At 34.1% G+C, this 14,787-nt stretch overlaps 1 protein-coding gene across 1 annotated transcript; it reads right to left on the bottom strand.

The window, feature by feature from the left end:
- Positions 1-12,971: 12,971 nt before the first annotated feature.
- Positions 12,972-13,787, bottom strand: LOC126895147 (uncharacterized). The gene has a single exon (XM_050666680.1). It carries the CDS (start codon positions 13,785-13,787, stop codon positions 12,972-12,974), a length of 816 nt encoding a protein of 271 aa, XP_050522637.1.
- Between the last annotated feature and the right edge of the window lie 1,000 nt (positions 13,788-14,787).

Genomic DNA, 14,787 nt, shown 5'->3' with positions numbered 1-14,787 from the left:
AAATAAATTGAAATATTTTACTAAAACTTTTCATAAAATATGTCATTAATAGACGAACAGTTTAAAATTTAAATATTTGTAAAATGAGTTCATACAATTACCTTAACTGACATAAAAAAGCATTAGATTTATGTATGCGTATACTTAAAATTTATTAATATTAAAATAATGTCACACGTGTTCAATATTATTTTCAGATAAAGTTCACTCGCAATGAGGGAATTATTAATAATTTTAGAAATTTTTACTGAAAATTATTTCTTAGGTAAAATAATACATACAAATCTAAGATGAAAAAAAAAGTTATTTAACTAAATATTTTTACATATTTTTAAATCTAATATTTTTTAAATTTCTCTTATTACATCTTCTTTTTTTATACATATTGCCTACTATTAGAATGTTAAAATTTAAAATTCAATTTTTCTATCTACTGTATTACTCAATTATAAAAATTACGTTTGGGTAGTACAAATGTTATACACAACACAAATAATGAGCAATTAAATTCTAAACTATTTTTATACAAACATTTTTTCTGTATGTTGAATAATTCGTCTGCAATATTTAAATAAACTAATAAAAACGATTTCAACGGTAATGATACAAATATGTTATTTTCTTAATTTTATTGACTAAGAATTATAGTTCCGGCGTTTTTGCAAAAACAATTTAGTCCTACAAATTTAACTCTATGAATTTCCTCTAAATAGCATAGATTATACAGTAATCTCCCTTCAAGACGTTAGAGCGATTTCATTCCCCACGAGCGCTATGGGTCGTCGGAGTCATTATGAGGACAATCTTTGAGTCTGCCTCCGTGCCGTTTAGGTCCTTCCTCCTCCTCTTTTTCCTCAACTTTTTTAAGGTGTGGACCATAGGGGGCACACTGTGATCACCTTAAATTTGACCATTTCTGGGGGCTCTGCACGGTTTCTCTGAACTGATAGTTGGTGCTTCCCCTTCCGAGATGAGAGTAAGGTGAATGCCATGCTGGTTTCAGACGATGATTGCGCTGAGTGCACAGTTCACCCAGAATCCCGGCCGAGGCACCATTATTAGCGTATCATCCTCATAGAATCCTCATTTGGACTCTTAGGGCCTTTTGTTGACGCCTTCATTCTCCGCCTCTTAGCAGTGGAAACTGTGAGTAGTCCTTTAGCAAGGACGTTGGGTTACAGACGGCTACGGTGGGTGCGCAGAACGTATCCCACCAATAGCCCGATTAGGACGAAACGTCCTTAAAAGGCACAGGATGACCGAGACCAGTAATCGGTATATCCCACTCCAAGGAACGCGAAGGTGAAGGTCCGCAAGGGCTCTCACACTTTTTTAAGCTATAGTAAAAAGTTATAAAGTTAAAATATAAAATAGAATTTTTTTTTACAAAAATCGTATTTTTTTTATTAATTTCGATGTCAGTTTTCACCATAAAAACAAATTTAAGTTCGCTATATCTCGACATTTTTTTTTTTATATTAAAGTATATTACATAAGCTTTAATTTAAGATATATATATATATAAAAGTGTTATATTTCCGAAACATTTTCAAAATATAAGTTGAAGAAGTTCTTTTTTCTATATGAAATTTTAAGTTTTGAATCCCTCCCCGTCTAATGGGAAATGGTCCTATTTAAAAAAAATTAAATCGAATGAAAAAGGTATATACATAGTATTTATCATAAAAAAATTGAATTGTACCATACATTTTTCAAAAAGTTATAGCATTATAAAGTTAAAAATAAAAAATAGAATATTTTTATCAAAATCATATTTTTTTTTTATTAACTTGTGACGTAAAAAGCTTGCACTCATAAAATCGTCCATGAATTTATCCCCTCTTTTTCAGTTCCTCGCCAAATCGTATCAGATCATGGTCGTCAATTTATAAGTTTAATTTGGGTCAAAACCTTAGAATCTTTAGGTATCATAGTGACATATACCTCTGTTTATCATCCTCAGAGCAATCCTGCAGAGCGGGTCATGAGAGAACTTGGTCGCTTATTTCGCACATATTGTTTTTCTCATCATCAAGACTGGCCTCGTCACTTAGCTTACGTTGAATGGATTCTTAATAATACTCCACATGAATCTCTTAAATTTACTCCACACGAACTTTTCCTTGGAACAAATAATTACAATCCATTTGAATCTGCTATTAATTTTCCACAATCCTATACAGTGAACAATATTGAAAAACGTATTAAAGCTCATCATTTTCAAATCGCCCAAGCAAAACGTAGAAAAAAACTCCATGACACCAAAGGTAGTCCCATCCAATACAAACCTGGTGATCTCGTTCTTCTGAAAACCCATAAACTCAGTTGCTCTAGTGTTAAAAAGATATCTAAATTTTACTTGTTATATGAAGGTCCATTCCTTATAACTCTAACCAAAAAGGAAAATGCTTATGTCCTAGAACATCCTAAAACTCGACTCGTCCGAGGAACCTTCAATGTGATCCATTTGAAACCTTATTATTGTCCATTTGTATCCTCACATTCAAATTGATCATTTGCATATTCTCCACAATCCATCAATTTTTCCGCCTATCTTGAAACAGATCATTTTCGCTGGCTCAAATAATCTGTTTGGGGGGTTTCTGTGACGTAAAAAGTTGACCTATCATAAATAGTACTATTTAACACATTAGTAAATTAAATTAGTTATTGTGAACATCATATAATTAAGTGTAACTGCTCGGCAATTGGTAATGCGGTGTTATTGTCTAGATAGTATTAATTTCGTGGTGAATAAAAACTAATTTTGAACAGTATAATTCAGTAATAACATAATTAAATTTTCCTAAATAATGCAGTCGCACATTCCTTTTTTCTATTTTATCTGTTGTACAATCGTTCATAACAAATTATCATTGTGATAACAAACGCCCAGCTGACCACTACAGTACTGTCAATCATTCAACCGGTCCCAGATGTTTGTCAACGAGGCATGCACTGATGTCGGCGTTTGTTTCCCCTTCCGGTCCATGTGTGTCGTCGCCGTCAAGTGGTCTGGCCGTTTTTTTCAAATGTGTTTTGGCCAGTCGTTTTTTCTGTCTCCAGCTTTTTACTTAGTTTTATGTTGCGTATATTTGAACATATCATGGCTGCCTAACTTTACTTTTGGCCCTGGCGATCGAGCCATGGGTGAAGACTCATTTGTTGGCTACGGCCTGGTCATCATGATAATATAATTTGGTAACTTTGTACAGCATTCCCGTTTTTCTTTATTTTTGTCCATTTCATTGTTTCCTCTATTCGTGCATTGTCACGAGGTTTCTTTAAAAATGACATTAATATATTTTAATATGATTATTCTATCTGATCTCTTGGCATATTTGCTCATTGACTATTGGTAAATTATGATAAAATATCATTTTCGTCCATTCTATCATTAATTTTATTATGTTGAGTGTAATAAAACCTCACATTTTGGACCAATCTAGACGTGCTTAGCAGTCTCAAGGCTCGGTATAAAAGGCCTAGATCCATATTGACCGATGTCATGTTCTTAGTTTGAGCATTATTGCAATGATAACCATTTTATTTTGTTCTATATTGGAAAGTACGATCCTGTCCCTTGGTCAAATCGAACATAGTCAATACAGCAGTGTCAGAGATTATTTTTTCCCTCATGTCCCTTTTATTCTATTTGTCTTTTAGCTCATTTAATAATTTGTAATAATTTTAACTATGACTTGAAATATGTTATATAAAAGAATTTGTAATTTTATTGTATGTTGAACATTTGTAACTGACATTTATTTTATTGTACTTTGGGCATTATTATTTTAGTTAAACTCAGTATATAAAATAGAACATCATCGCCTATACTACTTGTCTACCAGTTTTTAATTCCTTTTCCCCTAGAGTTAAGGTAAAAACTTAGTAAATTAAAACAACAAATGTGTCAGTTATATTTAAAATTCCACTATGCTCCGGTTTGGTAGAGCCTCGGCTAGTGGTGAATCCAACTTCGTTTGGGTTTATGTGCTTCATCAGTGATAACCTCACGGTTAGTTATCGGTGAACGTCACAAACTATATGTCCGTTTTCAACACGAAAACAAATTAAAGGTCAACATTTTTTTTTTTATATTAATTTATATTTTTTAAGCTTTAATTTAAGATAAAAGTGTCTATATTTCCGGAACTCTTTCAAAAGTTAAGCTGAAAAAGTTGTCATTTTAAATCCCTTTCCGTGGTCAAATTAAAAAAAATATACACCAAGTGATAGGGGTAAATACCAAAAATACCAATACAAATACATTTATATTTATCCATACTTTATTGAAAAAGTTATGACAGTTTTAAGTAAAAAAAATTAAAAAAATGTGGAAAATTAGCGATATTTTTAAATTTGTAATTTTTTTGGAGATTTCCTCATCTACGAGGAGCGAGGAAAATTTTTTTCAATTTTTGACGATTATGTCTTAGACCGTTGATAGAAATGGATTCAATGAGAGCTGTGAAAAAGTGATAAAAGACAAAAAATAACACTTCACAATAAAATTAATACCTTCTCATCTTCGCATCGAAGTTAAAAAATAAAATAAATCAATAAACTATAGTAAAATTAATACCTTCACAGATTTGCATCGAATCTTAAGTTCTGCGATATTTGATATGTCTTTTGTTTTTGACAGAAACAATAATTATCATATTAAAGAACTTTCAATTATCGATACGGATACATTCAGCGCACAGTCTTAGATTACTCAAATACTGTATACAACTGGTTAAAAAGACACTAATACTGAATACCCTGATGAAAACGTTTCGAATGGCGTCCTAAGTGATCCTGATGTTAGTGAACCGAGGGACGTGGGGTCTCGTCTATGCGTTCGCCGAGTCAGTTATGTGACGCAAAGTGTCAGCTGAACACTTGCGACAGAGGAAATCCCATCATCCGGTACAGGAGGACTTGAGGCACTGGTTTAGACTAGCGCCTTGGGTTTTGTTATCTGTTTATATGTTTTATTATGAGTTATTAAGCCTAGACCTTCGCAATGACCTCCCTCCACCTTGACGTGAAGTAGCCCGGCCAACTTTTGACGTCTTTTGAGTCCAGCTAACGAGGGAGGCCACGTTGTGTTGTGATTTCTATAGATGGCCATAAAAATTATCGATAAGCCGTCATAGGTTCACTTAAAAACAAGTGTAATATTTCATAATTTTATGCGAAAATTAATATTGCTTGACATTCACCGAGTTATTTATTATTATTTGCATAAGAGATGTGTTCAAATAAAAAAACACATTAATTTTTATTTTTTGATTATGAGGTTAATACGTGAATCATTTTGTAAATCATTGAAAGTTTTCTATAAAACTATAAAATAGGTTACATTTAAATTAATTTCAATTAAATTTATTATAATAAGTTTAGAATTTTTAAAGTTATCAAATAAGTTCAAGAATAAAATTTAAAATGAGAATTTTATGGTGCGTTGTTTTTACAGTTATAGTGTATACGTCACAAGAAGTCATTGCATTCGATGATTACGAGGAGTATGTCCAAAATGATCTCTTTGTTATTAAACAAAATAATGGCGGGACCACATTAGTTAAACCGCAAATATTAAATTTAAATATGTATTATACTATGGTGAAGAGTAGAGCTTTAAAGTATTTATTTTTAATTTCTTATTATGGAATATTGATTATTTTTAAAACACAACATCCAAATGGATATGACAGAGTACGAGATATTTTAAAAGACGTTACTAATAAGGTTATGAACTTCATGAACACGAAGTATTCGGGTATACTTGATTTGAATGCTACAATGTCAGTTTTATTTTCGGAAAATATTCAACCATATCTCTTTTGCGTAAAATTTTTTAATATCATTGACGGAATGGTTAAAGAATGGTTTTTCGAGAATCCTACTGATAATTATAGTTATACTTTAACGCTGAATACTCTGAGTACAGGTTATAATTGGAATCTATATGAAACTGTGGGAAATTTTGTAGATATGAATAATTCAATGAACTATCCACCTCTAAAGACTCATGAAGTTGATCAATTGTGGACTATTTTTTTGAATCTACAATTATGTATGTCAAATGAATACAAATTGAATATAAAAATTCTATAACTAAAATATTCGGAAATGGATGATTTATTCTAATATTCCTCATATTATGAATCTTAAATATTGAAAAATATAATTTTAATAATTTATATGTATTGTATCTAAGATAATAACTATCCAGCGATTGTAAACTACGTTCAATTTACTTTTTTATTTGTCAACTGGTTTCCGATTTTTTTGTAAGGTAAAAAATGTGCGTTACAGTTTTTCTAAATATTGGGTAATAACGTTCTGCACTATTCACAGAACTAGCAGAAAAAAATTATTCTTACGTAGATTACCGTACAACTATTTTTACCTATGGAAAAACTGGAGCACAGATTATGCACATTTTTTTTTTACCTGAATAAAAACCGGATGCAGGTTACATTCAATTTTTCTCTTGCCTGTAATTAACTAATAACTATATTATGTAATTTATATTTTTCTTTTCATAGTTCGTAATTTTGTTATTATCTTATAAAACTATTTTGATTGTACATTCAGAGTTTACTTAATAAATAAAAAATACACACACACATATATATATATATATATTTACATGTATTTATTTTCAAGATTCGTTTTCTACGCCTCCTGAAATATCTTCAAAAATTTTAGAGCTATACATTATTTATTTATTTTTTTTACAATAATCATTCTTTGTGGAGCTTTATTTTACATGAAAAAATAAAATTTCTGCTAAGAACCCTTATACCTTAAATTCGTATCAACTTTTGATTTTTAAATGGCAACCTCAACTCTTTTTATATCATCAAATTTACTCTATTGAAAATATTTGGGCATTTATGTTTGACGTGTTTTAGCTGCATAAAGTTGAGGAGTATAAATAAAACGCATACTTATTTTTAAAATACGAATGTTTCCGTTTTTATCGGTATTCGATATGATAATATTGTCGTGTCGTATACCTATAAATGTAAATCTATAACTGATACATGAAAATAAAAAAAAAATCATAAGTATGATTTTAAGTTGTTGATAAGTTGTGTTCTTAAAGTAGTGGGGAGTGGGTGAATGGCACCAACCTAAGGATAGATTTAATAAAAAAAATACCAATAATAATCAATAAACAATAAAAAAAAGAGACCGTTTGATGTATTTATAACTAAGAACAAAAGTTTCGAAAATTACAGCCTATAGAACATACAAAAATAAATATATTTTACCACTTAATGTTATTCATTATGAAATTCAATGTAGTTAAAATTTTAAATAATATTTAATAAACTCTTTTGAACAATTAACTTCTGTTATTGTAATATTTTGTAATTTTATCAAAGGTTACCAAAACATGTTTCAATTTATTAATTATAAAATGAATATTTTATATTCCTTCTATTTTCTATTTAAAGTGAAGATAATTTTAAATTAAAAATTGACTGAGAAAAAAAAATATTGTAGTAAATGTATGTTACTTATTATAAGATACTTTGCGATGAATTATTATTAAAATTTAAATCTACTCTATATTTTATTTTATTTTATAGGAATACATAAAAAAATCACATTAATTAAAAGTATATATTTCTTGTGAGTCGGTTATTTTTTCACTTCGCATCAAAGCTAATAATATTAATGAATTTATAACTTTGATGTCAAAAATGTGTGAATTCAATACTTTTTTTATAATAAATAATTTTTAAAAATTAAATTAAAATTCCAAATATTGCAGTTATTACTTATAATATTATATTACGAATACTGTTTTTAATGCAATAACTAAAAAAAATTATCAAAAATAATAAGTATTTTAAATTTTATTTCTTATTTCATTTAAGAGAGTAGTAGGAAGGATTTGTGAATAAAAAATTAATAGGGAAAGTTGGCTTCTTTAGTTAGTTTTAATGAAATTTTTATAAATAAAATAACTTTTTTATTTAAGAAAATGACCGGTCGATAACAACTTATGTAAAAGATTCTATCGCATTGACCAATCAAATGCAACAAAAAATATTTCAAGAATCTCATCAATGATCGCTAAACCAGTTTTGGGGACTTTAAAAAGGCCATTTACCCCAAAAAATCCTCTCTGGGCGTTCCTCTGCGTATTCTTTATGCTCTCTAGACTTCTCAAACAACATTCACAAATGGAATCTGTATGAGTGTATGGTTCGCTCTTGATTACAATTCTATATCAAATCTACACAGTTTATATAATCCATTCCTAATCGCTGGGATTTAAAAGAAATATTATATCTTATTTTCGGTCGAATACTTTTAGTGATACAAATATTCCAACACACATAAAATATTGGTATTTATTTATTTATATATATGCACACTTCAAAAAAATACATTATTAGATTGCAATGTGTTTTATTACTTATTGAAGGACTATAACCAGGCTGGACAGGGTACTAGTACAATAATGTCATAATTGAAATTTTAATTAACCACAAGATTTCTCCAAAGTGTCTCTCCACTTGTCGACTCTGATCTCAGCCACAGTGCGAGCCATCGGAGTGTAGGACACCAACATAATTTATTGTGCATAAATCTATAGTACAGACGCATATGATCTAGGTTGTCCTTCAGGTGATTAAAAAGAAGTAGGCCACATATTATAAGGGTCTTTGCATAAAGATAAAGATATTATTTGAAACTTCGTGTTGGCATAACCAGTTACGAAATACAAATGAATCGGAGTCGAAATATTATACTAATTACTTAAGCAATTAGAAAGTGTCTCTTCACTTGTCGACTAGCCAGTATGAACTCAGCCACATTGCGGGCAATCAGAATGTAGGACACTAATATAATCTATTGTGCAAAGAACCGAAATTGAGCTTGCATCTACTCTAGATCACTCTGTGGACGACTGAAAAGACAGAGGCCATTTAGAAATGGTTTATTGCACAGGACAGTTATGTTGTTTAGAATTTATTTATTGGTTTTACAAATTACTAAATTATAAATACTTTACTATAAAATACCACACACAAGGTTAAAGAGTACACCACATAAAAATACAAAAGGGTTTTACATAAAATACAAGGGGTATAATAAATTTAGATTTTTCCTCGAGTAAATTTACTATTGAGTTGTACTGGAGAAACAGTTACAGGCGAGTTAATAATAACGTAAACCGTATAATTTCAAATGCGTACACCGACGCACATACATACATATCGAAAATAGTGACATCAACTACATGATTCATCTCAACAGAATATCTGTGTTATCATGATAATTAGAGGTAAGTGAAAACATTTATTTATGTAATAAATTTATAATAATACCTTCATCAAAGGATATTTAGTAATAAACAATTAGAGTGACGCAGGTTGTCGAAAGCAAATTAAGTAAAATAATTGTATAGAGAAGTACGATATTTGTGATTCATTATATTCTAATAACTGTGGGTTATATCTTACAACACACAATTATTTAAATAGCGGTAGACTTTTATTAAACAAAATTATAACACTAAAATAGACGTATAAACACTAAAAGAAAATATATGTATATACAGTAAGGAAAAATAAAATAATCGAAGTAAACATAATACACGATGACAACAGCGGCGGGGTGTAGCGGTCGTGTAGCGTATCGCGGACTAGACAGTCTGAACTGAACTAACTGAACTGACTGATTCTTCCGATATATATATAGCTCCGATAAGGCTCTCGCTAATTCTAGAATATTCTATACCCGCGTAGGTTATCTTATGGCGTTATCGAAGTTTCTCGAAGGTTTTTGATAACGAGAACATTCGAGAATATTCGTTGCGTATGTTTTGGTCGCTACATCACTCCCCTACCAGTGACGGAGTCAAGCGGAGCCTACTTGAAGACGGTCTGGAAAATGGACTCTTCTTCCGGAACGTGTCCTTTGATCCTCCCTGGGAATGGTAATGGGTGTATGTGTCTGGATCTTTTTCGGAATATTTTCCTTAGAGTATTCATCTGCCATGATGTATGCTGGTTTAAGTCTATCTATAGTAACTGTAACTTTCTTCTTATTAATATCAATAACAAAAGTTTTTTCGTTCCTACTTATGACTCGATAGGGACCATCATAGGGCATTTGAATTCCGTTTTTGGGCCCATCATGTCGAATGAATACGTACTCTGTGGTTGCTAGATCCTTGAAAACGAAATTTTTCTTCTCGCCATGTCGTGTACCATTGACTGGTCGGATCTGCTGAATGTGATGTCGAAGGTCTTTGATAAACTCAGCTGCGTCGTCGCACTTGGCGGTATTATTATTTGACGTGAGGAATTCACCAGGGAGTCTAAGTGGCTCTCCATAGACTAATTCTGCCGAGGTGGATTTAAGATCGTCACGCCAAGCTGCTCGGATACCCAATAAGACTGTCGGAAGAGTTTCTGTCCATCGATTATTCTGATGACATTTAATAGCGGCTTTAAGCTGCCGATGGGATCGTTCCACCATGCCATTTGCTGAAGGATGATAGGCCGTAGTTCTAAGATGGTTCGTACCAGTCAGGTAATTAAGTTGCTTGAAAAGGCATGACTCGAATTGTCTTCCTTGATCTGTTGTGATACGAAGAGGGGTACCAAATCTTGCAATCCAATGTGTATAGAAGGCTCGTGCTACAGTTTCCGCTTCTTGATTTTCCAATGGAACTACTTCAGGCCATCGAGTAAATCTATCGATGCACGTGAGGCAGTAACGAAATCCTTCGGAATAAGGCATAATTATTAAATCTAAATGAACATGCTCAAATCTTCGAGACGGTAGAGAAAATGACCCAAGGGGTGCTGTGACATGTCGCGTGATTTTGGCTCGTTGACATTCGACACATGCCCGTGCCCAATGTCTGCAATCTGCGTCAATTCCTGGCCACACAAACCGCTGTTTTACAAGCTTCACTGTGGCTTTAACTCCTGGATGTGCAAGGCGATGTATGGTATTGAAAACTGTTCGTCGAAAAGGCTTTGTAACAAAAGGTCTGGCGATTGAAGTTGATGTGTCGCAGAACACTAAGACATTCGTGCCTGGTAATTCCACTTGCTTAAGTCGCAATCCGGTGTTTTCTTGTGCATACTTTTTCAATTCGTCGTCTCCCTGTTGTGACATTGCTAAAGCAGTGTAGTCTAACGTGTCTGATAATGCGTCCACGCGTGATAGGGTATCAGCCACGATATTCTGTTTACCAGGAACGTACCTAATATCCGTGGTGAATTGTGAAATAAAGTCCAAGTGTCTGAATTGTCGTGGTGTGCACTTATCCGATTTCTGTTGAAATGCGAAAGTGATAGGTTTGTGATCGGTGTATATAACAAACTCGCGTCCTTCCACCATATGCCGAAAATGTTTGACAGCGAGATAGATCGCAAGAAGTTCTCGATCGTAAGCTCCGTATTTTGTCTCAGTCGCCGTGAGTTTCTTGGAAAAGAAGGCGAGGGGTTGCCACTCGTCATTGATGAACTGTTGGAGAGTTGCGCCAACCGCTGTGTTTGAAGCGTCGCTTACAATAGCCAGTCGAGCGTTGTCACATGGGTGCGCGAGAAGCGTGGCTGTGGCGAGTTCCTCCTTGCATTTCTCGAACGCTGAAATTGCTTCTGGTGTCCAATTAATAGGTGCTTTACCTTTTAGATTAGGTACTAAGAGATCACTTAGTGGTGATTGTGCATCTGAAGCTCTAGGTATAAAACGACGATAGAAGTTTAACATACCTAAGAACTGTCGTAGACCCTTAGCTGACGTTGGCCTCTTGTAGCTCAATATGTCAGCGACTCTATCAGGTAGAGGACGTGTTCCTTCTTTAGAAATCATGTAGCCCAAAAACTTTACTTCTGGTTGTCCAAAAACGCATTTTTTAGGATTGAGAACCAGAGAGTATTCGCGTAGTCGCTCAAAAATGATCTGTAAATGTTTGATGTGTTCTTCTTCAGAAACAGATGCCACGAGTATGTCGTCAATGTAACTGAAACAAAAATCAAGTCCACGGAGTACTTCGTCAATAAATCGTTGGAACGATTGTGCTGCGTTTCGAAGTCCAAAAGACATAAAGAGGAATTCGTAAAGTCCAAATGGTGTCACAATTGCAGTTTTAGGGACGTCTTCTTCAGCTACAGGGATTTGATTATACGCTCGAACCAAGTCGATAGTTGAAAAAATCGTTTTACCGTGGAGAAAGTGCGCGAAGTCCTGTATATGACGAACAGGGTACCGATCTGGGATAGTCCGGGCATTTAGAGCGCGGTAATCCCCACAAGGACGCCATGCATCTGTTTTGTTCTTTGGTACTAGATGTAATGGTGATGACCAAGGTCCTTGGGATGGTCGGATAATGCCTAGTTGGATCATAGCTTCAAACTCTTTTTTTGCTGCCTTAAGCTTATCAGGTGCTAAGCGTCGTGGTTTACAAGATACCGGGGGTCCTTGTGTCGTCGGGATAAAGTGTTTAGTGCTGTGTTTGATATCCTTCAGGGTCCCAAACGGTCGAGTGATCTCTGGAAATTCCCGTAGTAAACCGTCGTATTTCGTCTCTCCCACGACGACCTTAATAGATGGTATTGAGCACTTGACGGCGTGACCACGAGTGGTGAGTTGTGTAAGTCCGTCTAATAGACATTGATTGCGCACGTCTACCAAAAGATTGTAAAAACTTAAAAAGTCAACACCAATGATGGGCTTGGATACTTCCGCAATCACAAATCTCCAAGTGAAATCTCGACGAAGTCCGAAGTTTAGGCTGAGCGTGATAGTGCCGTAGGTGTTTATAGGCGTGCCATTGGCGGCTGATAGGACGTAATCGGTTTTTACGCGGTGGCCTGGAACAGCACTACGTGGATAAACACACAAGTCGGCGCCCGTATCGATGAGAAATTGAGTTTGGGAAGTTCGGTCTGTGATGAAAAGACGGCGTGGAAACTGACCGGGCTCACTGGCCGTCATCAGTGATGACCCGTCCCGTTTCCCGATTTATAGTTACAAGGTTCCTTGCATTTTTTCGATTGGGATCCATAACGCCAATGATACCAGCATATTCCGTCTGCGCCATGATGAGTGCGGCTTCGAGATCGTGACCTTGGACGGTAAGTATTTGGTCTTGAGTCCGGAGTACGCGAGGGGCGAGTATTTAACGCAGCCACTTCACTTCTCAACGCTGCAATCTCCTGATTAATATTTAGACTAAGTTGAGAAATCTTAAGATTCAACATGGCTTCAAAAGTGTCACTTCTCGACATTTCTGCTATTTGTGGTAGTAAAGGACCCGATGCGTCTGCGATGTTGTCCGCATGGACAGCGAGATCTTCAAGCTTACTATCTTTCACTATTGCCAACGCTACCTGTATACTTTTCGGTAAACGGCCCATCCAAAGTGTCTTCAATAACGTTTCCGGAACAGAAGAGTCGGCCAGACTTTGGAGATGGCGTAAAAATTGTGATGGTTTACGGTCTCCAATCTCAACGCGTTCTAAAAGTTGGCGTGTTTTCTCCTCTTGGGAGGCACTAAGACGTCTTATCAACTCTTGTTTAATTTTGGCGTACTTACTGTCTGAGGGCGGCGTCATAATTATGTCCTTGACTTCCACTGCGTATTTTGGCGGTAATGCTCCAACTACATACCCGAATTTTGTACTGTCAACAGTGACTCCCGCGCTGGCGAAACTTCCTTCGACCATAGCAAACCAAAGTTCGGGATCTGACGAAATGAAATCCGGTATCTTGACGGCTACTCGAGCAATTGTTTCGTCTGTCTGCGCCATCACGTCGAGGTCACCAATTTGTGGGTTATATCTTACAACACACAATTATTTAAATGGCGGTAGACTTTTATTAAACAAAATTATAACACTAAAATAGACGTATAAACACTAAAAGAAAATATATGTATATACAGTAAGGAAAAATAAAATAATCGAAGTAAACATAATACACGATGACAACAGCGGCGGGGTGTAGCGGTCGTGTAGCGTATCGCGGACTAGACAGTCTGAACTGAACTAACTAACTGACTGATTCTTCCGATATATATATAGCTCCGATAAGGCTCTCGCTAATTCTAGAATATTCTATACCCGCGTAGGTTATCTTATGGCGTTATCGAAGTTTCTCGAAGGTTTTTGATAACGAGAACATTCGAGAATATTCGTTGCGTATGTTTTGGTCGCTACATAACTATTAAAAATATATATTAACACACTTTATTCTTATTTAAAAATATAGAACTCATTCATTCCGATTACAAAGGATGAATCCAGTATCGTCATTTTTCGTCACTACCACCATGTTCCAGGAGTGGGTAATTTACGCGTCTGCTGCTTTCCTTGGATGTGGTAGACGCTTCTCAAACTCCCCTCCCCGGAATCAAATCCTGATTTACCGTTACCGTTACAACCATGATAATGATAGTAACTACTATCATAACATAAAACTAAAAAGTAAAAAATAAATATAGTTTATTTAAACTATATTTCATGACTTACTCGACTGATTCATTTTACAATACGTCAAAGCTCACAAAACGTATATAAATGAACCTGTTAATGCGATAGTTTAAAACAATATCCCTGGATACCCAAAAATAGGGTAAATCCAAGAAACTATGTTTTCTTTGTATTTATTGAAATGATCAATTTTTATTACATGATTTAAAAATTGACACATTTCGATATTTTAGCTTCGATGTGAAGCTGAGAAGGTATTGGTTTTACTAAGATGTGTTTTTTTTTTTTTTTTTTTTTTTTTTTTTTTTTTTTTTTTTTT

This window comes from Daktulosphaira vitifoliae, unplaced genomic scaffold (assembly GCF_025091365.1).
Source record: "Daktulosphaira vitifoliae isolate Bord-2020 unplaced genomic scaffold, ASM2509136v1 Scaffold_1, whole genome shotgun sequence".
Lineage (NCBI taxonomy): Eukaryota > Metazoa > Arthropoda > Insecta > Hemiptera > Phylloxeridae > Daktulosphaira > Daktulosphaira vitifoliae.
Note: the sequence above shows the minus strand (reverse complement) of the source record. Positions and strands in the feature narration are given on the sequence as shown.

What these genes read in the sequence shown, in the direction of transcription:
- LOC126895147 (XM_050666680.1), bottom strand. Translation starts at nt 13,787, where the DNA reads ATGGCGCAGACAGACGAAACAATTGCTCGAGTAGCCGTCAAGATACCG.